The sequence below is a fragment of the Phoxinus phoxinus genome (assembly GCF_949152265.1).
Source record: "Phoxinus phoxinus genome assembly, chromosome: 5".
Taxonomy (NCBI): domain Eukaryota; kingdom Metazoa; phylum Chordata; class Actinopteri; order Cypriniformes; family Leuciscidae; genus Phoxinus; species Phoxinus phoxinus.
This window is the reverse complement of record NC_136880.1, coordinates 29409652-29430845: the sequence shown is the minus strand read 5'-3', so window position 1 is coordinate 29430845 and position 21194 is coordinate 29409652. Positions and strand designations below refer to the sequence as shown.

Below are 21194 nucleotides of genomic sequence, written 5' to 3'. Positions count from 1 at the left end.
TTTTTACGGAAAATTCAAGGTTATTTTTCTGTGGTAACTGACAGCATGCCACAAATGTTGTTGATGGAGCTTAACTTGTATTGAATTTGGAACATTAAATACAGTGACATGCACAGTTAATAACACACTGTCAATCTTCAAGCTTAAAACCCTTTCAAGATGATTATATCATGTCTTCCTACAAGGAGCTTTAACAGGAACACTATTCAGAGGAAGTCTTCTGAGGCTTTGGCATGCCTTTCTTTGTGGGTTTGCATCTCTTGAAGCCATTTGGACTATTGCATTTTGGTGACATACTCGAATGAACATTACGATCATGAACAAGGGCTTCAGTCTTTTTTAATTTGACCGCACCAGAGTGTGGCTTCTTGGGTAAAGCCGGTGGTTGCTGAAATCTAATCCACACCTTCCCAGCATTTGGCGAGGGACGATTACGATGCATTGATTTTAAATGAGAGCTTGAAGAAAGTGTGAGTTTTGTTACTTCTTTTAAAATTGAACTACTGCCTTTTGTCCTCAAGTGTTCTGCCTGAGAGCAAGGGCTTTCCACCTGTCTCAGACGATTGTCGCTTCGTACCAAAGCAGTTGCTGGACGAGATCTGACTGCCTTTCCTTGTTCTTTCTGTATAGTCGCAGTCTGAAGTTTCTCCATCTTTATCATGCGTGCCGCCATTGCTGCAAGACAAGGGTCGGTTAAACAAACGTTGTGCTGGCTCTCCAAATCATCCGCTCTGGATAGCAACTGACTAAAGTCGAGATCTTTGAGTGGAAATGGGAGTACCTCAGGATACACTTGCTCTCCAGTCTCTGTAGATTCTAGATCTCTATCAAATGAGTCCGGCCTTAGGTCCAATTCTACTGGAGTTTCCCATTTTAGTACAGCAGGGATATTGTCTTTCTCTTGATCAGAGAGGTCACTGTTTTCAGACTCAACAGACACCTGGCTGGAGGGCTGTTTTGATGCATTTGCTTCATGAGGTTCATTACTGCAACTCATACAGAGGGAATCGTTGATTGCCTTGATCTCATCTGGTCCTTCGTCCCTGGAAGAAACAATGCAGCTGACCTGTATGGGGTGAATTTCCAGCGCTGGTCTGGTTTCTACCTCAGGGTTATGTTCAGAAATGTATTCTTGTGTGTCCCAGAGGATTGGAGGCTGAAGACCAAGCCTCTGCCATCTATGTGACAGCATCCTTAACTGGGTTTTATTATGTTGCCTCAAGCTGAAGAAAATAATTTGTACAAAAGCAATTTTAAAATAAATATTTCTCTAGATGCAATTTAACCTCTTCAATTGATATCCAAGCATTGTCGCATGGAGTATCAGTTCCAGGTTGGCAAAATGTGAGAAGTCTAGTGTTGCAGCATGAAACAAAGCAACATTCAGTTCAACAAAAGGTTAAGATTCCTGGCAAACACATCAAGCCTATGTGCCAAGTCCTGATCTACATTTCTAATATATTCATTTTACTTAGACCTAGATTTTAAACGCAAAGTGTTAAACATATCTGTAGGTAATAGAGAATCTGTAGCATATAATACTGCCACTGCCAGGGACAATACTAATTACTAAATCGATTGATTTGCCAAAACACTCAGATGAGTACATCTGGCTGGCAATATGGGCCAGTAAGAAGTCAGTGTCTACTTACACCTGGGATGATTTTGTTTGGCTGCAACGGGTGGTTGGTTCCTGTGCCATACAGGCATTAGAAATGCAGGCTGCTAAAGATACCTGCAAAATAAAATTTGTGATTTTTATTGAAATATACAATGGTTTAAAGTGGAAATGAAGCAGTCAGTCAAGTTAAAGCTTTTAAAACGGTACAGTATGTAAATGTTTTGTTTAAAATTAACTGTATTCAAATAGTCAATAATACACATTCAATGCTTTTATCCAAAACATGCTTTTGTCCTACCCTGATACACCATATCCAGAGGGCCAAAAGTTACATACAAATATAATTTTTACTGAATGTCACAAAACTTTAAAAATAATTTTTTTATTAAGCATTTTTAACCAGTTGGTCTCAAGGTAAATTTTAATGGATGGCAAACCACATTAACTATCCACATCTTCCACTAAAACTTAACCATAAAGTGACCAGACATTTTTTGTTATTCATTTTGAAAAATATTTCTATTGTTTCATAATTTAAAATGAAACAAATGCATTTTTTGCAAAATATTCTTGAAATGTGTGCTTTTATTTATTATTATTATTTTGTTTATTTATTTTTGTTAAAATAAATGCCACTTGGTTTGCTACCTTGTCATTTAATGTAATGACATTCAGCCATTTTTAAGTGTCCAAATATTTTAAATACATTTTAGAGCCACTGTACAGGCATAATTTAAAAACTAAATAATAATTATATAAACAGAATAATACTCAAGTTACACTGGCAGCTCGTGTAACTTCATAAGCAGCAGAAACACTATCATGATACCTGTTGTGTGTTCACTACCACAGACATGTGCAGCCTTTCCAGTTGATGTACTAACAGTAATGTAGACGTCCTGTGAACACAGAATATTCAGACAATATATAGTGTCAATAGAAAAAGGATATGTCATCTAAAGTTACCTCTCTGGAGTCTGGACACCATAGTAATATGTAATATGAAAATATTCACCTTGCAGAGATATTTGCATATTAATAATTTAAACTTTTTATTGGTAGTGAAGTTTCTAAGTTTAAAACAAGACATTTACAACACTCCAATTGATGACTATAATACGATAAAGGCTCCACAAAGGTTTTGTTTCTTTTGGGTCCAATATAAGAATAACTCCTTACCTTATCTTAGTCTTCCGACAAAGAGGCACAGATAAGACCAGTTGACCAGATAAAACATCCCTTCAAGTCTGCAGTGTGCATCTATGAAAAGTGTATCGTAGACGTGCACTCACCTCCTCCAAGTGGTGATGTGATCTATCTTCCCGAAACCTGCTCTGGACCCGCCGGTTACACTAAAATATGATACATAGCCTAAGCCAAATTCACTGGACAAGTAAAGATAGTCCTCTATAGCTAGTCAGTTATGCTCCACGAAGATACAATTAAAACTTTGGATTTGAAGATAATTTCTGTACGGTTTTCAATAAACCAGAAAGGTGCCCCATGATACTTTCGGAGAGCTTGGCACGTAAATCATGATGTCACGCCAACATTTGCATACTGAAATGTGATTGGTTTTTATGTCTTCTTCTATTTGCATATTAGATTGAGATTGTTTCCTCATTTACATCTAGGCCTATGTAACTTTATTTTTTTCATATCCTCCTGGGACTCTTATTGTCCTCATAGTGGACATTATATTTTAGTGAATTTCTCTGGCAGCCTCTGACAGTCACAGTTATAAAGTAAAGAGCACATTCAGGGCTTTTCAGAGATACGTTGTAATTGGAAGTTTCACTTAAACTGATGAGACTGGCTGGCAGATGAATGCGCTGCAACATTTCTCTCAGATACGGTAAGCTCTTTCAGCGTCACTGGCGTTACTTTGTATTCCAAAAATCATCTCATTGAGGACGATATTTCACCCACACACGACCTGTCTGAAACGCTAACGATACCATAGCCTAGGCCTAATTGTTTCTGGCTCTTTGGGATTTTTATTTTATTTTTATTTTTTTACTCTTTTGCTTTCCAGCACCATCTTATATTTTGCAGCAATGACCATCTCTTCCCCCGTAAACCACCATTAAAGTTTCATATAAGCCTGCTGTTTACTTTTAGCAGGAACAACGAATGCTATGAATAATGCATTTAAAGACAAACAGTTTATTAAATCCACTTTTTTGTGGCTTTAATAGTCCACTTATTTAGTATTTGCTTTATCATTATGCTAATCCTAAACGCTGCTGCCAGAAACCCATAAACTCAAGACGACAAGGCAGGATGTAGATTGCCCTTTTTAACTTTAATTTTGAACATCTGTTCCAAGATGGAAAAAAATGACCATGTCCACTAGGAGTAGACAAAAACAAACGATAATCTGATCAAAATATTTAAATAAACAATAATAGAATTTAAACAGGCTACGCCACAATGTGCATATAGTGTTTATAGTTTTTATTATTATGTGTTTTAATATATATTTTTTAATTATATATTTAACCTCAGATTTATTGTTGATTGATAGCCAGCGCCTGTCACGTGTCACTTTGGAAAGAACATACGTTGGCTGGCTTGTCTGCCACTTCCTGTCGTAGCAGAGACAGGGGTGTGCTTGTGCTGTGTGGTTATTTGACCCTGTCTGCACTTCACTAATATATTTAAGAGCAGAGAAACATTTTGATCTTGAGCATGTACTACAATGTTTTCTTTTTTAACCACAATAAAAAAGCATACACTTCATATGACTATAGCCTATATTTTATTCAACAGTGTTTTTTGTTTGTTTTTTAAATTAGTAGACATGGTAGAGAATTTTTTTTTTGTTTTTTTTAAAGATTTTTTAAACTGTGAAAGTTACAGAAGAACACATTTTGAATCAGATTTCATTTTAATAAGCAGATAGGCCTATGTGGAAATTTATGTGATTTCCTGTGCCCCATCCTGTAGGTCTGTTGAATTCAAGGTACTTTTTGAGCACATTGTGTGTTGTTTTTTGAAACGCTGGGGGGGGGGGGGGGTGCACGTGTGTGTGTGTGTGTGTGTGTGTGTGCGTGCGTGCGTGCGTGCGTGCGTGCGTGTGTTTCTAGTGAGTGTATCTGTCTTCCCACAAGACCACATTGAGTAAACCAGACAGATAGTGTACGTCACAGTCCCAACGGTATGTGCCACAGTACGCACTTGTGGCCAGATTCAAGTATCACAATTAAAAACATCTTTGCTTCTCTAATGCCTATATTAATAGAACTTAAGTACGCTTGCGTGCAAACATTGTTGGCCTTGTCACTGAAGCAGTATCCTCAAAGTTACATTTTAGTACCTTATTTGCACAAAATGTGCATTTTGTGGAAACTGCCACAGTGATAAGCTGTTCTGGCCCAAAAGTTAAAAAAAATAAAATAATTCAGTGTATGATGGAGAATCAGTGTATGATTGAGAAAATGTGTTTATGCATATGTGTTTGTATAAGAGAAAGGGACTACAATTAAAAAGTCTGTATATCAGGTTTTATTGACATTTTGTATTTAATACACTGTTTGAAATTTTACAAAATGAGCAGCAAATATTTATACACATTATGTTTGGTGTGAAACGAAAACAATACAGATACAAAACCCTGACTGACCACAACTGGCTTTAAATCATGAATAAAACTTTCACAGTTATACTTTTGCAGCAATTAAAAAAAAAAAATAGCATCATAAAATAACATTCATTAAAAAAAATGTAGAAAAAAAACCACTTAGAAGAAATCCAGTGCTCATACATGACAAATAATGTTGTTATTCAACATTTGATAAATTGAAAAAATTAATGCTGAACAATAGATAGAAATATTGTAACAGTTAAATGGGCAAATCAGTGCCTGCCGCAACACTGTTTATACTGTTCATACAGTACACAATTATTTGATCAGGATTCGACTTTCATATTAATGGCCCAGTCAAACAGAGAGAACTCTTGTTATGCAATATTCAAAGTTGCAGCCATCTCACTGTGGTGAGCAGGTTACTTCAGCCCTCCGACAGACAGCATGTTTTCAAGCATGCAAAGAGCTCTTATGGAACCTCGAACTTCTGTTTTGAAACTCAGATGACAAGCACCTGCTGCAAAACAAGCTTTTGCTAAGCAAGCCTCGCTGACAGTGATCTGACCCTGTTCACAATGACAGCGCATTGGTGGTGTCTGTGTCCGACATAACAGATGGGCGGGGATGGCTTCCCAACAACACCTTGGATTTTTTCAGGGTTGGACAACAGCCAAGGTTTTGGAAAATTCGAATCACATCTTTTCGGAAACGCACTCCAACGAAGGCGTAAAGGAACGGGTTTAGGCAGCTGTGCATGTAGGCGAAGCTCTTCAGAACTTGGCCGGCAATGTCAAAGTGCTGGACCTTATCACAGTTTGTAATTGTCGTATTGGCTGCCTGAGTGGCTTCGAAGACCAACATGCCATTGTACGGGAGCTGAGAGATAACAAACACCGCCACAACTGCCATGATGACCCGCAGGGCCTTGTGCTTCTGGAAGTTTCTCGTTTTGAGCAAGGTGCGGATGATGTTGGTGTAGCAGAAGATCATCACTATGAGAGGGATGCAGAAGCCCATGCAGATCTGGAGAACCAGGACCATTATTTTAGTACGGTTGTTTTCATTGTTCCAGTAGACCATGGTGCAAAAGTGATTGCCCTCGTCATCTTCTTTCGTACGGGCAAAGAGAAACTCTGGAATGGACAACAAAGCCGCCAGGATCCAGACTAACACACAAATGAGCTTGCTGTACAAGAGACGAACCCTCTTAGAGTTTTGCGCCTTGGTAGTCTGGACAATCACAATGTAGCGGTCGACGCTGATGCAGGTAAGTAGAAACATGCTGCTGAAGAAGTTGATTTTGTAAATGGCAGAGACGATTTTGCAGAGAGCCAAACCAAAGGCCCAGCCGTAGATGGAATCGGCGGCCCAGAAGGGCAGAGTGCAGAGGAAGAACATATCTGCCAGAGCCAGATTGAGGAGATAAACGTCCGTCATCGCCTTCAAGCGGTTTGAGAAGTGTGTGTATATCCAGACCACCAGAAAGTTGCCAATGGCTCCCAGAATGACAATTATCCAATAGAAAGTAGGTTCATAGTAGCTTCGAAACTGTCGCACTGCCGATCTGTCACACACTGACTCGTCCTCATAATCACCCATAGTTGTGGAAGATTCCTCATTATCCTGTGAAATATAGCAAAGCATATGTCTTACTTAGATTTTAGTTTATTAACCCCCGATTATGTGCATTTAAACAACACTTTGTTGATGTTAAAGTTGCAGACAAACATCAGTCAAAATTTTTTGTCTATTTTACTGAGATGATGTGAAGCACATTGGTCAACATGTGTTGTTTTAATAGTGCTAAACAAATAAAAGTGACATAATGAGACATAGAGTTGTCAGCATGCACTTAATGTAAATATTCAGATATTACTTACATATTCTGACGTCACATTCTCCATGAATGCCGTCACAAGCTCGGTTATGTTCATCGTTGATCTCTGTTCTTAAATAAGTTTAAAAAAAAGATTTTTTAAAAATTAAATATAAAATATTTGACTCATTAACAAAGATTCACTTATTTTTCACTTAAGTACACTAAACATAATATTCACAAATATCCACAACCAAAAATAGAGTGCATATCCTTATTAATCAGTCTTTTGAATTTGGTCTGTTTATGAAACTAAGCATTAGCTCTATTGATGTATAGGTACTTACTTTACTATCTTGGAGAAAAAAGTGGACTAGTAATAGAGATGAGCTGCTGTCTGTTGCCTTCCCGATCACTATGATCACTTTCACGTTGTTTTTGGCGCCGTCTGGCAAACGTCTGTTTTGCAGAAGCTTTTAAGGTCTGAGGTTTAACCACAGTGACGCACGCACAAGAAGCATGAACTTTTTCACACTTTTTTTTCCCACCTCCAAACACAACAGCCACGTCTGAAATTTTTATTTATGAGCCCATGTTTTGCATAGTGCAACATTAAAGAGAAAACTGTTTTGTTTTTATTTTATCATTTTTGGACATGCCTCAAAAAACATAATTACTGAGCTATAGATTGGCTGCACTTTTATTTCACAGTGTGTGAAAATGCTCCCCAATATCACTACTCCATCTTGCAGTTTTATCTGTGGTGCAACACAATTGCATGCAAAGGACTAAAATGTGTTTTACAGTCTACTCAACAACAAAAAAAGATAAATGGCACCTCTACCAACACCTTAACCAACTTTTCTGACTGTAAATGAAGAGTGAATGCCTTCCCTTATATGCATGCCATATGTATACTGAACATCCAGGAAAGAATGTTGACACTTCGGATCAATCATTTCTATTATTATAAATCTTGATTCATTTAAATTTTTTAGGGGGATTTTGCCTACACTGAACTCTTGTTTTCAACTCACTTGAGTAACACTGGTATTGTCATGATTGCCATGAAATAAATAAAGAAAACAAGGAAGCACCTGGAACTGTATCATCTTCCCTTTTTCACTGTTTTCTAAGGTTTGTTTGTCACTGTGTTCAGTCACATTGACATGACATGACAGGATCCAGATTTTTATCAGCACAAGTAAAACACTTATCATTCGCTAGCTGATGAATTAGAGCAATAGCATAGCAACTTCTTTACCAACAATATACGCAACACAGATGATACGTCAACACTTATGATCGATATGGCTATGCATCGATAACGTTTAAAGTTGTATCATAAATTATTTTTAATTTGCATTTTTTGTACACGCCATCATTGCAGGTACTTACTAAAGTGTGAATCTTCGTGCCCCAGACATCCTGTTTATTGTTAAAACTGTCACCCCAGACACTTATTACTTTTTTTTTTATACACTATTATGCCATATCCTGTTTTAAAAGACAAATTTCCTCTTTTGCACACGTCAGGCACATTCTCCCTTGGAGTAAATATACATATTAAATATTTTATTTCACATAACAGTGCAAGTTAACAAACAACCGTGATGCTTAACATAAATCTGCAAGATAGTTTTTAGGTCATGCTGTTGGACGGCTTCTAAAATCAAGAAGTTTTGGGTTATCTTGGATCTGTTGTCGCCATTGCTGAATGCAATACTGATTGCTCAATTTACAAACTCTTATCGCTCGTTTCCAGACATGATTGACAGTGACAAGATCAAAAACATGTTCTGTGTTGGTATAAACTATTTCTGCGCGAAAATGTTGGATATAGTCATTTAAAATGCAAACAACACTCTCAGAAAAAAATGTGTACAAATGATACCTTCAGCTTGTCACTGGGGCAGATACCATTAAAAGGACAACTTTGTACCAGCACCTAATAATATGCACCTGTTAGGGGTAAAAAAAAAAGGTGCAAAGATGTCATTTTAAGGGGACCACCCCAGTTACAAGCTGTTGTACCCCTAAAGGTAACATTTTTACTCCTTTTTATTAGAGAGAGGTGTACATCACAGAGCAATAAGTGATAGGCGTTTGTGGTCTGTGTGTCTATAAATATACCCAGTGGCCTCCCAGTGGCCATTTACGCAAGCCAACCATAAACTGTTCCTCTTTCTTTGCAGTTTCCAGTGACCAGGTCAAACAAAAAAACACATGCACACACACACATGCATTTTTAATCTGAGTTTTAGGCCTTCCTCAAACTGTGGTTTAAAAAAAACAAAAAACTGTTGAGCATGTGATTCATGTTAGACTGCCTCCAAAACCCTTTCAATGTTAACACTGCTAAAAGAGAGCTAACTTTTACAGATTCCTTATCTGTAGGTTATTTCACTAAACGGAGGGCTGTTATAAAGTGATCAGTCGCAAGTGTAAATAGCAAAAAGCTGATGCAATGCACGTCTTGCTTTAAATCAGTGCAAACTGACGTGAAAGTCAGTTGATTTAGGTGCTGGCCCTCCTAGTAAGTCAGTTTGCATGACAAACCTGCATAACATAGCAACTGTTGTGGCACTGAGAGATGAGGACAAATGTCATTTAGTACCTTGTACTACTGAGAACATTCTGCGGTTAACATTTGCACGGCATGCTAAGACCACAAGGTTATATAGAGGAACAAAGCACAGATAATGCATCGCATACACCCCCACAAAACTGTTACTCTGAGTGTGGAGGGTTTATTAATTCACTTTGCAGAAACCAAAAAATGCATTTTATTAATACTATTACGCAATGAGGCTAGAAAGATTTCAGGTTGTTAGATAGATGCTAATCGGTAGCTGCAATGCTTGTTTAGTTCTAGTCTCTCACTCTTTATGTTAACTCTCTGCTCTAAAGTATAAGGCTGAGTTGAGGTGTACATCTATTTGGGTTTGTTTGTTTGTTTGAGTACCTATGTTTCCATTATACCGTTCTCAGTCACATGATGTTTTGAATAGTGTCATGAGCCCTGTGGTATCGCAGTGGTAAAGTGAAAAATTCAAATAGAAAAAAAGTGAGAAAAACAAATGACATGAGCGTGATTTCACAAAGCGTGACTTCCTCAATCTTTCGTCAGAGACTCAGAGCAACATAAGATCTTCTAACAACAACCTTCTGAGAGAGGGAAGTTTATAGCATCATCGTGTCTAAAGAAGATAAGAGTATCGTTGATTTCAAAGCAATTAAATCGACATGAAAAATATCACCAAATCTATTTTCTAAATGTGTGCTATAGATCTTATTGAGAACATTAATCCGTGCATATGTTTCTTTTTTCAAATTCGTAATGTTTAATCAAAAGGTTATAACTGGACCTTCCAATAAAAAAGACAGACTTCTCTCTGGTGATACCCAATGTACTGTGTTAATATAAGGGATTTTTCCATATTGATTCTTCACAGGTGTTTGCTTTCAGTGAGTTGTGCCTCACAACCCAAAAGTACACGGAATTGCACAATACATTTCCTTTATCCCTAAAACACAACACAATGAAAGTAACTTGAACAAGTAAATGTAGCATTACCAATCAATTCGAGTCCCTGTACTATGTATTTGACTCAGTTATGTAAATTAAGGTGCTTTTGTTGTATTTCATATAGCTACATTTACTTGTTCAAGTTACTGTCATCCTAATTGGGATCTTCTTTCATTCAAAGAACAAATGTAGTTTGTACGTACTTGTTGTCAATCTGGCATTAACTTTGAGCAAGTAACTGTGCAAATAAATACAATTACACACTTTTTCATGAGATTTTTTTTGCAATAAACTACTGAATGCTTTAGAATGACATATTATATTGAGAAAATCAAAACACCTAAAGATTTAATCATAAATGCAGCTTTATTGAAGAAACAGCGAATGGGACTCCACACTTTGGGCCAGGGGTCTGCATTCATCAAGACTGCATTGACTGAAGGACCTCCCAGAGTTCAAGAGGATTCAGTATCATCTGCATCAGAGATGATGGATGTCTCTGTGTAAGAAAGATGAGGAACGTCACATGCTGGTCTTGTTGATGACTGGTAAAAATAGTAAAGTCACAGGGCGAAGGCAAGGGCAGCTCATGGACAACACAAATATAAGTTGACTTAAAAACAAACAGTGGAAATGATTGCGCACATACCTGTAATAATTTCTTTGACCTTTATTTGACCAGCTGTTGGTAGAAAAAAGGGACAATGGAATAAAGGCACACACAGTAATAAAGAAAGGGACAAGGGATGAGCACTATTAATTGGCTGAAGTATTTGTCAACATTCATAAACCTGAAGCAGTTTCTGTCCTACACTGCCTTTGCATGTTAGAATAAAACTTGCCTGTCAGGATGTATCTAGTTTGTATGTCCTTTGGGGCAGGGTTATGGGGGGAGTCCTGGGGGGTGCTGGTGTGAGGCAAAGCCCTCCCTACAGGATGGAAAAGCGCAGATGAGAAAGCGCCCCCCCTCCCCATGCCCCTGGACTTTTCTTTTCAATAAAAATGCCCATCATCACAACTATTTACATTTTATCTATATGTTATGGATGAATGCGCTGTTTTCCTCATAATTCCATTTGCTGAACTAGTGAAAGCCATACGTCAACAACATGTGTCACTTCATCATGTGCATGAAAAGTGAAAACAGACTGATCATCCATATCCGCTTTGTGACATCAACGATAATTTGCGAAGCTGTAGGGCTGTGTAGTGGGGATAGTTAACCAAAAAATAAAAATTCCACCAATCATAAGTCATAAGAGTTTCCTTTTTCCATGGAACACCTAAGTGATTTTTTTATATATATCTTGACCACTCTTTAAATATAATGAAAGTGAATGAGGACTGGGGCTGTCAAGATACAAAATGGCAATTAAAAAACATAAAAATCATAAACTGCGTCCATATGACGTGATATCATGAATTATTATTTTGATAATCCTTTTACGTCAACTTGATCCAGTTCACAAACCTGTCTAAAATGATTCACTCACAAATCGGACAGATCCGGTTCTCACTAAAGCAACGATGCTGTTAACAGCTCTTTGAAGGGGAAGATTACCAGTGAATACCAACGGAAATTTTACTATTACACAGAAAGAAAAAACGTCAGGGTTTGGAATGACATGAGGGTGTGTAAAGGATGACAGAATTTTGAAACTTTGAAATCTATCTCTCTCTTATCTCAGATGGCAAGGAGATCTCTGTGTGTCATCTTCATCATCAAATTCAAACTCATACGTGTACGAACATTCTGTTGGTTTCAGCAGTCATAAAATGCATATTGCTCATATAACAATAACAGTTTTGTTAACAGTAACCAAGCAAACACTTTAAACCACAGAAGCTTTAGTCAGGAAACTCCCTGATGACTGTCCCTAATGCTTCTGATACCATTGTGGCTGTGGGTCCTTGCGTTTTGTTAAACTTACATAAATATTTGGTTTACATTTATTCAAAGATATTGAAACTACAAAAGCAGCTCTCACCTGAAAAAGTGTAGGATGACTCGGAGAAATCAGGCATCCTGAAAGTTAAACAGTACGGATGAAAAAAAGAGAAAATGTAGCATAAAATGCAATCTCTATAAAGGTAGTTGACTTGACATACTAGAATTGTCCTGTGTTATGCTAACACTTCCTATTTATTTATGATACCAATCAAGCAACTATACAGAATATGTGTATTTCAAAAACGTCATACCACAGACCATTACATTAAAATAAACTAGTGAAGGCAAAAGTGAGTATGTTGAAAAAACTCGACATAAAATAGACACTTTCCTTTATCTGCACATATATGTCAATTTTAACCTAAGATCCTGTGGCCAGTTGCATAAACTTGGCCTCTTAGGTTAAGACCCGGAGATCGGCTGAATGGATTCGAAAACGGTAAAACTCAACTGTTTAACTTTAGGGGAGTTGGAAAATGAGCCTATTTCCCAAAAAAAATGGAGTGTTCCTTTAAGACTGTGTCAGTTAATAACTAGTTTGACCAACTAGCAGTTATACAAGAGGTAATCACTCAGATTCAGATTAGACCAAACTACATTTTTATGTAACTTCAAAAAGTTGGGACCAATCTTGGAAGAAAAAAATTAGGTTACTAACTTTTAAGACTAGTCTAAGATTAGTTATGCAACCGGCCACACTGATGTCATGACCATGTTATATGTCAACTAGCCATATGATTATGACGATATTTACTTGAAGTCGTCTCCTTCTAGTAGCTTTCTGTAGGTGGAGATCTCAACATCCAGGGCGAGTTTGATGTCCAGCAGCTCTTGGTAGGCCAGGATCTGTTTGTGAAGGTCTGTTTTAGCCAACTCTATGGCTGATGTGAGGCTAGCAATCTGTGCCTGATACTCAGCAACACCCACACTAGACTGAGACTGGGCTTCTGCTAAACTCTGCTCCAGAGACATGTTCTGAAAAGATAAACACAAACAAATGTTCTTCTTCATAGATGGGTGTCATGATATGTTGTTTCAAAGACTGAAGGCCTATTCACAAGAATGATAACTATAAGCGTCCACAACGGATGATAACATTTTGTTTATTATATGTGCCTGCTGCAGTTTTGTTGTCTGTCACTTTAAATGCTCAAGCTCTTTAAAGCAGGATAGATTCTAATTGGCTGTCAATGGATTTTAGCTGGAATGGATCAGCTGGGGAAAAAATGCTCTGAAAGTGATTCCAATGATATCTTTACTCTGTGTTGTTATTGATATAATTATGTGTGGACTCCACTATTTTCATAGCATTATTAAAACTTTCATTTGTTATCATAATAGTTATCGCCCTTGGTGTAAGGGGGGGGGGGGGGGGGGGGGGGCTTAGGATCCAAGATTAGGGCTTAGGATCCAAGATTAGGATCCAATTCTCACTATTAACTGTTAATAAGGTAGTTGTTAAGTTTAGGTATTGGGTAGGATTAAGGGATGTAGAATAGGTCATACAGAATAAGATATGCTTTATAAGTACTTATAAACAGCCAATATCCTAATATGCATGCTAATAAGCAACTAGTCAATAGTGAAAATTGGACACAAAACTAAAGTGTTACCTTTTTTTTATAAAGTGGTTTAATTGTCTTTTCATAGAATAATTGTCCAACTGTACCATACGGTAAACCAAAAACACCTAATTTTTCAGCACTATGATATCTCATGTTCTCAGACATCAAATTTATTGTAAATGATGTCATAAAACTCTTGAAGCGTCTGAGTTGTTTGGGAAACTGCCACTTTTTGCAGCAGTGCAACTCCACTTGTGGCATTGGGGCTTTTGCTGCCAATTCGAAACGGCTGAGATCAATAAACCACTTCCTATGTGATCTGTTTCCTGTCTCAGACAGCTGTGATTTATTCAAGAGATGTTTATAATATGCTGAGAACCTGCGCTGAAGCATTTCACACTGCTGACGAACATTGTTTCTCAAGGGACCTGCCACTGTTGAGCACCTACCACCTGAACAGCTCTAAAAAAAAATACCTTCCTCGTGCTTAAGTTGATTAAATTGCATTTAATTTCATTGCTGTCAAAAGTGCCTTGATTTGGCCAACATTACACATCCTTTAAAAAGTCACACACTTACCGAGGCCACAAGCCCTTGCAGCTCTAAATTCAGTGTCTGCAGCTCTTTCCTGGCTACTGTGATTTCCACTTTGGTCGATGACACGGCTTCTGTGTTTTTGGCATTGGTCGTCTGCATCTCATCCATCTAGATTCATAAGAGTATAAGAGCTATTAGTTGGAATGCCCAAATTATCGAAACATCCAGACAATGTGAGCACTTCTTGTGTGCAGACCTTGAGTTTGTAATAAGCCTCAGCCTCCTCTCTGTGTTGCTGCACAGATTTATCATATTCCATTCGCATCTTGTTGAGTGCTACAGAGATGTCAAATGACTTCACGGTGTCTACTTCAATCATTGAGACTGAAGTGTCCATTGTTGTTGTGCCCAGTTTAGATTGCAAAGATGACAATTCCTAAAGTGATAGACATAACACACAGAGATAAATTAATAAAAAGAAAGAAATACAAACTTGTATATAGCTAGGATGCATTAAATTAATAAAAAATCCCAGTTTCTTACATTTTTACAAAACATTTAAAAAATGCTGTTCTTTCAAACTTTCTATTCATTAAAAGATCCTAAAAATTTTTTATCATGGTTTCCACACAAAAATAGTAAGCAGCACTGTTTTCAACACTGAAAATAATAAGAAATGTTCTTGAGCAACAAATCAGCGTTTTAGAATGATTTCTGAAGGATCATGTGACATTAAAGACTGGAGTAATATGCAAAAAAAAAAAAAAAAGTATTTTAAATTGTTACAACATTTCACCATAATAGTGTTTTTACTGTATTTTTGATCAAATAAATTTAGTCTTGGTGATCATTAGGTGATAATTATTTTATTAGTTTATAAGTGAAAACAATAAAATAACAAATATATTTGCTATTTTTGTATTTGCAAAATTTCACATTATCTTCATTACTCCTTGCATGTATGCATTTCAGAATTTAAGTGACAGAAATGTACCTCCTCTTGTGTTTTGCTGACAAAGTCCAGTTCATTTTTCAGGCTGGAGAATTTGGCATCCAAATCGATTCTTAAGTCAGAGACCAATTCAATGTCCTGAAAAGGGAGACAGGCATTTGTGGTCAAAGTTTTGTCTACAACAAATGAAATCAATAACAGATAATTTTTACGCTCACCTTTTTCATGGCAGCAATATCAGACTCAAGCTGAAACTTCACTCCTTGTTCAAAGTCAAGCCTAAAAATCCCAAAAAAGAACAATGTTATTTATTGACAATATGCTGTATATTTCAAGTGTTTGAATAACAATAAGCATTTTAAGAAGAAGAAAAAAAACGATTCCATTGCAAAAAGGAAACACTCACTTAGCCTTCAGTTCATGGGCAGTTCCACGGACATTGTCCAGCTCAATCTCCAATTTGACAGTGTCGATGGTGAGAGTTTCCAATGTGCTGCGATACTCGCTCAGCTGGGCCTCAAACTCCAGCGTGGCAGTCACGGATGACTCTTGGGACACATCCGCCCCCCCAGTCAGCTGGGACAGCTTGGCCTCCAGAGCTGCGTTCTCATGCTGTAGCGCCCGTACTTTGGCCATGTATGTGGAAAAGCGGTCATTGAGCCCAGAGAGTGTGTGCTTCTCAGCTGCTCTGGAAAGTGTTGGGGCCAAGGCAGAGCCCGATGCTGGACCGGAGGCGAGTGCGGCGCCTGCACCGAGTCCTCCTGCAGCAACGGCGCGACCCATAGCGAATGCAGGACTGGCAAACAGTGCACCACCACCGCCACCACCGCCACCACCTCCCAGCGCCAATCCTGCACCACCTCCAGCACCTCCCCCAAAGCCAAGACCAAAGCCAAGACCTCCACCGGCTCCAAAGCCCAGTCCTCCTCCCAGGCCAAGAGCTCCACCTAAGCCAGCACCACCTCCTAGCCCTAGACCCAATCTTCCTCCACTACTTGCACCAAGACCTCCGTATCCCCCAAGACCTCCGTATCCCCCATGACCTCCGTATCCCCCAGACATCCTGGAAGAGCCGAAGGAAACAGACAAAGCCATGGTGAATAGCTATATGGATGAGTGCTAAGGGATCAGAGTCTGAAAGGAGCAGAGAGTGCAGGCAGGGCGAGAGACTAATGCTCGCTGTTTAAATACACTTAAGGGAGGGAGGGCAGTGCAAAAAGAGACACTCTATTGAGAAAGAATAAGCTGTAACTTGTCTCAGTGGCAAGGTATGGCGTCGGTTGTCTGTTAAACCTCAAAATATTCTCACCTGTAGCCTGCAGGCATATTTTCCTTCTGGGACAGGACTTAAATCTAAATGCTGTATTTGCAGTGAAAGCTAAAATATGAATATCACCCTTAAAACTCACCAACCACATTTTGAAATGGCCTTATTCTCTTTTGGGGAATCACTAAAATGCAAACACAATGACTGTTTCCAAACAGGTTTCGCAAACTTTTATAATCTGCTGTCTTTGCTTGTGGAACTGTAGAATTTTTTAAACCAATCGCCTAAGAATGAGACTAATCACATAATATATTTTTTTTAAAATTAAATGAATTTTAAATTTTAAATGAATCACATCAAATGATTTCAGAATTTGAAATCTTACCCTAAGTTGAAGTATACTAAAACTAAAATAAATAGAAATATTAAAAAATAATAAAAATGACAAAAGCATATAACAAAATTACTCAAACTTAAACTTAATTTAAAATGAAAACTGAAAATATATAAAATTAAAGCTAATTCAGACAAAAGAATATATATGTACGAAATACTACAATAGTACATAGTCTTAAATGCTCTTCATTAGCAAATATTCTGAGCTGTGATGTCAAAGGCAACAGACAGGGAAAAATCATTAAATATAATTAAATTAAAATGATAAAATAAATATACAATCAAATATACAATTTTATGCTTTTAAGAGCCCTCCAAAAAGAATCAGGCACTGGTAAAACATCTAATTTACTATAACAGAAAATATTAGTGATATACATGCTGCTTATATGTAGGCCTATATTGAATTTATTCAGATTACATTGCTACTTTAGACCGGTCAATGGTTCTTTTTAAAACCAACACACTACCAGACTTTCACTGTGTTCCGAACACAACAAACTCCCACAGAAGCATGAACCTTGCATGAAAAATTAAAACAATATGTGTTAAAAAATTGGCTCAATATATCAAACATGTTTAATCCACTGACTGGATGGAATCATAGTCTCAAGTTAAAAAGTCTGAGCACATCATACACTACGCACTTTTCTGTTAGTTTTGTAAGGTCCAGCCTTTATGCAATTATTATCACAGATCTCTTACATAAGGTCAGTGCTTGGTATCAGTGACATTAATAAAATGTGGAATCTGCTTAGTCTTGAAACTCTATGCTATGCTCAAGGGCAGACTCTACTGATAGGTTTGTGCCTGTTCTGATGGCAGGTGAAGCATACCTTCACTCATTTGGCAAATTCAAGGCATGCCCATGGCATAATTACACTCAGCTGCCACATCTGTGATTCATGTCATAGAGCAATTAAAATTGAATCTAATAATCATATGAAGAAAAAGGCTATTGTAAAGACAACTCAATTATTGTGAAAAATGTGAACATGAAATCATTCAATACTAGATTAGGATCCTTGGATGCAGACACAGAATCAGACATGAATATCAATGTAATGTGTAAAATCCCTTCAACAAAAAAATGATGAGGAAAGGGAAGGGGAAATCACACCCTGTTGTTCTGATCAGAAGAGGAATTGCCTGTGGTTCAGTGGAAAACAATGTGACTATCTTTGTTTCTATAAATCCCAGAACAGTCTAAAGTACACTAATATACACTTCTCCCAGGGTTATTTAGAATAGGAAGAGGTTTTATTCCATTACTGATTATTCTGTCACTTGGGGTTTATTGCAAGAGACAAACTTATATGTTAGGTTAAACCTTCTTGATTTACATAACAGTATTCATAACGCAGAAAAGAACTTTGGCTGGAAGTCAAAAAGTACATCAAAATGTAGCCTATGTGGTGTATCTTATTGGTTCAAAAGGCCCCTCTGAGCAAGATATTCTAAGAGCTCTTTGCTCTGAGAAACAATTGTGAAACTAAAGTTGAATCTGGGTTACATATTAAAATGTCAGTGTTTCTTTTAAAATGAATTTTCAGTTTCATACAGTATAGGTCCTGAAAGCCCCTGAATTTACATGAATGTCTTCACACAAAATGGCAAGACAGACAGACAGACAGACAGACAGGCAGGCAGGCAGACAGACAGACAGACAGACAGACAGACAGACAGACAGGCAGGCAGGCAGACAGACAGACAGACAGACAGACAGACAGACAGACAGACAGGCAGGCAGGCAGACAGACAGACAGACAGACAGACAGACAGACAGACAGACAGACAGACAGACAGACAGACAGACAGACAGACAGGCAGACAGACAGACAGACAGGCAGACAGACAGACAGACAGACAGACAGACAGACAGACAGACAGGCAGACAGACAGACAGGCAGACAGACAGACAGACAGACAGACAGACAGACAGACAGACAGACAGACAGACAGACAGATGTCAAGGTTCTGTCACTTCGGTCTGTTTATTCTTGGTTTGGTGACAGAGCTCTGACACTGCTTGTGTCTTGTCTTGCTGTGAGTGCGACTGTGTGCCCTTCTGTTTAGGTGTGTTATTTTGTCTGTTTGGTGCAAGCACATGGCTTCCTGTTTCCCTGTGCCATGTGTCATGTGCCAAGCCCCACCCATCTTGTTATCTGTTTATTAGTTAGTTTTTCTCGCCTGCTCTCCCTTGTTAAAGCACTGCCATGCTGCTTCCCAATTTCTTCTCCTTGTGTTTTCTGTCATGTGGATTGTCATTGTTGGTCATGGTATGTCTTTGTATGTTGCCAAATCGTTGACTTGTGCGTCCCTTCAATGTTTTCCCTGCGTCCAGTCTGTTCAGTTCTGTTTTTCCCCCTCAGGGTAGTTTTTGTTGTGTTTGTTTTATTTGATTTTTTTAATAAAGAAAAGAAACCCTAACCTAGATTTGAGTCCTCGCTCCTACCATCGTATCGTGACAGATAGATAGATATGAATCAGATTCTCTCTGGGCTACAGTATCAGTTTCAGCATATCTTGTCGTGTGAGAGTTATAGGCCAAGGTTAAAGATAGCCAAATCATCAACATCACACAAATTGATAATTCCAGCTAACTGTTGCAGCAAAGCGTCCTGGTGTGCACCAGTTGCCATGATTGTGAGTGTGATATTGTTATACAACAGTTAAATAAAGAATTTAATAATGAGAAACTTACATTTTAGATAATGTCATCATCAGTTACTTAGTCTATTTTACTCCGCCAGCAAACGTCTCTAAAAGAAACCACCGCACTGATAGCAACACATCGCCTGACATTACTGAGTAAATCAGTGTTTCTGTAAGAACGAAACGGTTGATATTTAATAAATGATTCAATGACTCGTTCAGTAAAACACCGTTCCTGAATAAATTAATGTTTTGAACGAATCAGTTGAGTGAATTATCGGTCAGCATTGACCATAAAAAATTCAGTATCTGTGATTAAAAAAGATACAGGCTAGTAAAACCTTATCACTTTCTCATGGGAAAAAAAGTTCTTCTTACTTCTGTTTTGATGACAGTTAAATACATCTGCCACCCGCAAACAGGATGATGCAAGGCAAGATTATTTATATAGCACATTTCATACACAGTGGTAATTCAAAGTGCTTTACATAGAATCAATTAAAATAATTACATAGATAATCAAATAAATAAGAATAATTAAAACAGTTTAGAAAATAAAATACAGTGCAAACAGTCGGACGAACAGTGGCACAGTGCTCATTCAGTAAATGCAAAGCTAAACAGTGGTAATTCAAAGTGCTTTACATAGAAGAAATTAAAATAATCAAAAGAAATAAGAATAATTAAAACCGTGTCTGAGATGGAAGTGATTGAGCAGGTTTGCGGTGCCACTGGACCTACAATCCAGGGACGTCCTCTGCTGGGGTGGTGTCTTACACCAGTATTGCCCAATGGGCCCCCACAGAGCACGTTTCACTTTTGCTGTTTTAAACAAACAGCGAACCTCTATACTCTCCGTAGTATAGATAATCTTCACTCGCCTCGTCGGAGTGAAGCTCTCCCGTTCCCCTTCAAAATCTCTTCCAATCAGACAGCCCTGATAATTAATAATCACCCCTATCTGAGATGGAAGTGATTGAGCAGGTTTGCGGTGCCACTGGACCTAATCCAGGGACGTCCTCTACTGGGGTGGAGTCTTTCACCAGTATAGCCCAATGGGGCCCCCATAGAGCACGTTTCACTTTTGCTGTTTTAAACAAACAGCGAACCTCTATACTCTCCATAGTAGCCTATAGCTAATCTTCACTCGCCTCGTCGGAGTGAAGCTCTCCCGTTCCCCTTCAAAATCTCTTCCAATCAGACAGCCCTAAAAATTAATAAAATCTTCCTGAATCACAGTTTGAAAAAAAAAAAAAAAAAAAAAATACAGTGCAAACAGTCGGACGTATTTTATATCAACCGGTAGCTATTATAGA

At 38.0% G+C, this 21194-nt stretch overlaps 3 protein-coding genes across 9 annotated transcripts; all 3 read right to left on the bottom strand.

Annotated features, from left to right (window-relative positions):
* Positions 1-62: 62 nt before the first annotated feature.
* On the bottom strand, positions 63-8479 carry LOC306999068 (uncharacterized protein). 3 transcript variants are annotated; one of them, XM_079613499.1, is made up of 4 exons: positions 2914-3172; positions 2451-2520; positions 1653-1735; positions 63-1223 (listed from the first exon to the last, which is right to left on the bottom strand). In XM_079613499.1, the coding sequence occupies exons 2-4, from the start codon at positions 2475-2477 to the stop codon at positions 203-205; spliced, it is 1131 nt and encodes a 376-aa protein (XP_079469625.1). In that variant the 5' UTR covers positions 2478-2520; positions 2914-3172; the 3' UTR covers positions 63-202. The 3 variants fall into 3 exon arrangements, with proteins under 3 accessions (XP_079469625.1, XP_079469626.1, XP_079469627.1); XM_079613500.1 differs by lacking the exon at positions 2914-3172 and adding an exon at positions 2801-2911; XM_079613501.1 differs by lacking the exon at positions 2914-3172 and adding an exon at positions 8425-8479 and having other exon boundaries at positions 84-1223.
* ccr9a (chemokine (C-C motif) receptor 9a) lies at positions 5114-7511 on the bottom strand. The gene is made up of 3 exons (XM_079613502.1): positions 7374-7511; positions 7091-7158; positions 5114-6833 (listed from the first exon to the last, which is right to left on the bottom strand). The coding sequence occupies exons 2-3, from the start codon at positions 7142-7144 to the stop codon at positions 5781-5783; spliced, it is 1107 nt and encodes a 368-aa protein (XP_079469628.1). The 5' UTR covers positions 7145-7158; positions 7374-7511; the 3' UTR covers positions 5114-5780.
* A 1944-nt stretch (positions 8480-10423) lies between the features above and the next one.
* LOC306999062 (thread biopolymer filament subunit gamma) lies at positions 10424-20089 on the bottom strand. Of its 5 annotated transcripts, XM_079613486.1 has the most exons (11): positions 19928-20060; positions 15967-16623; positions 15779-15839; positions 15603-15698; positions 14865-15044; positions 14651-14776; positions 13261-13481; positions 12544-12581; positions 11398-11484; positions 11205-11237; positions 10906-11054 (listed from the first exon to the last, which is right to left on the bottom strand). In XM_079613486.1, exons 1-11 carry the CDS (start codon positions 19945-19947, stop codon positions 11011-11013), a joined length of 1563 nt encoding a protein of 520 aa, XP_079469612.1. In that variant the 5' UTR covers positions 19948-20060; the 3' UTR covers positions 10906-11010. The 5 variants fall into 5 exon arrangements, with proteins under 5 accessions (XP_079469614.1, XP_079469615.1, XP_079469613.1 ...); XM_079613488.1 differs by lacking the exon at positions 11398-11484 and having other exon boundaries at positions 10424-11054; positions 19928-20089; XM_079613489.1 differs by lacking the exons at positions 11398-11484; positions 19928-20060 and having other exon boundaries at positions 10424-11054; positions 15967-16356; positions 16418-16718.
* Positions 20090-21194: the final 1105 nt, after the last annotated feature.

Excerpts from the sequence above, each read along its gene's own strand:
- LOC306999068 (XM_079613501.1), bottom strand. The coding sequence starts at position 2,477 with ATGTCTGTGGTAGTGAACACACAACAG. Across the intron at positions 1,736-2,450 it reads TGGTAGTGAACACACAACAG|GTATCTTTAGCAGCCTGCAT; the intron begins GTATCATGATAG and ends TTTATTTTGCAG. Across the intron at positions 1,224-1,652 it reads CAAACAAAATCATCCCAGGT|CTTGAGGCAACATAATAAAA; the intron begins GTAAGTAGACAC and ends TATTTTCTTCAG.
- ccr9a (XM_079613502.1), bottom strand. The coding sequence starts at position 7,144 with ATGAACATAACCGAGCTTGTGACGGCATTCATGGAGAATGTGACGTCA. Across the intron at positions 6,834-7,090 it reads AGAATGTGACGTCAGAATAT|GATAATGAGGAATCTTCCAC; the intron begins GTAAGTAATATC and ends TATATTTCACAG.
- LOC306999062 (XM_079613485.1), bottom strand. The coding sequence starts at position 16,655 with ATGGCTTTGTCTGTTTCCTTCGGCTCTTCCAGGATGTCTGGGGGATAC. Across the intron at positions 15,840-15,966 it reads GCCCATGAACTGAAGGCTAA|GCTTGACTTTGAACAAGGAG; the intron begins GTGAGTGTTTCC and ends TGGGATTTTTAG. Across the intron at positions 11,055-11,204 it reads GGTCAAAGAAATTATTACAG|AGACATCCATCATCTCTGAT; the intron begins GTATGTGCGCAA and ends TTTCTTACACAG.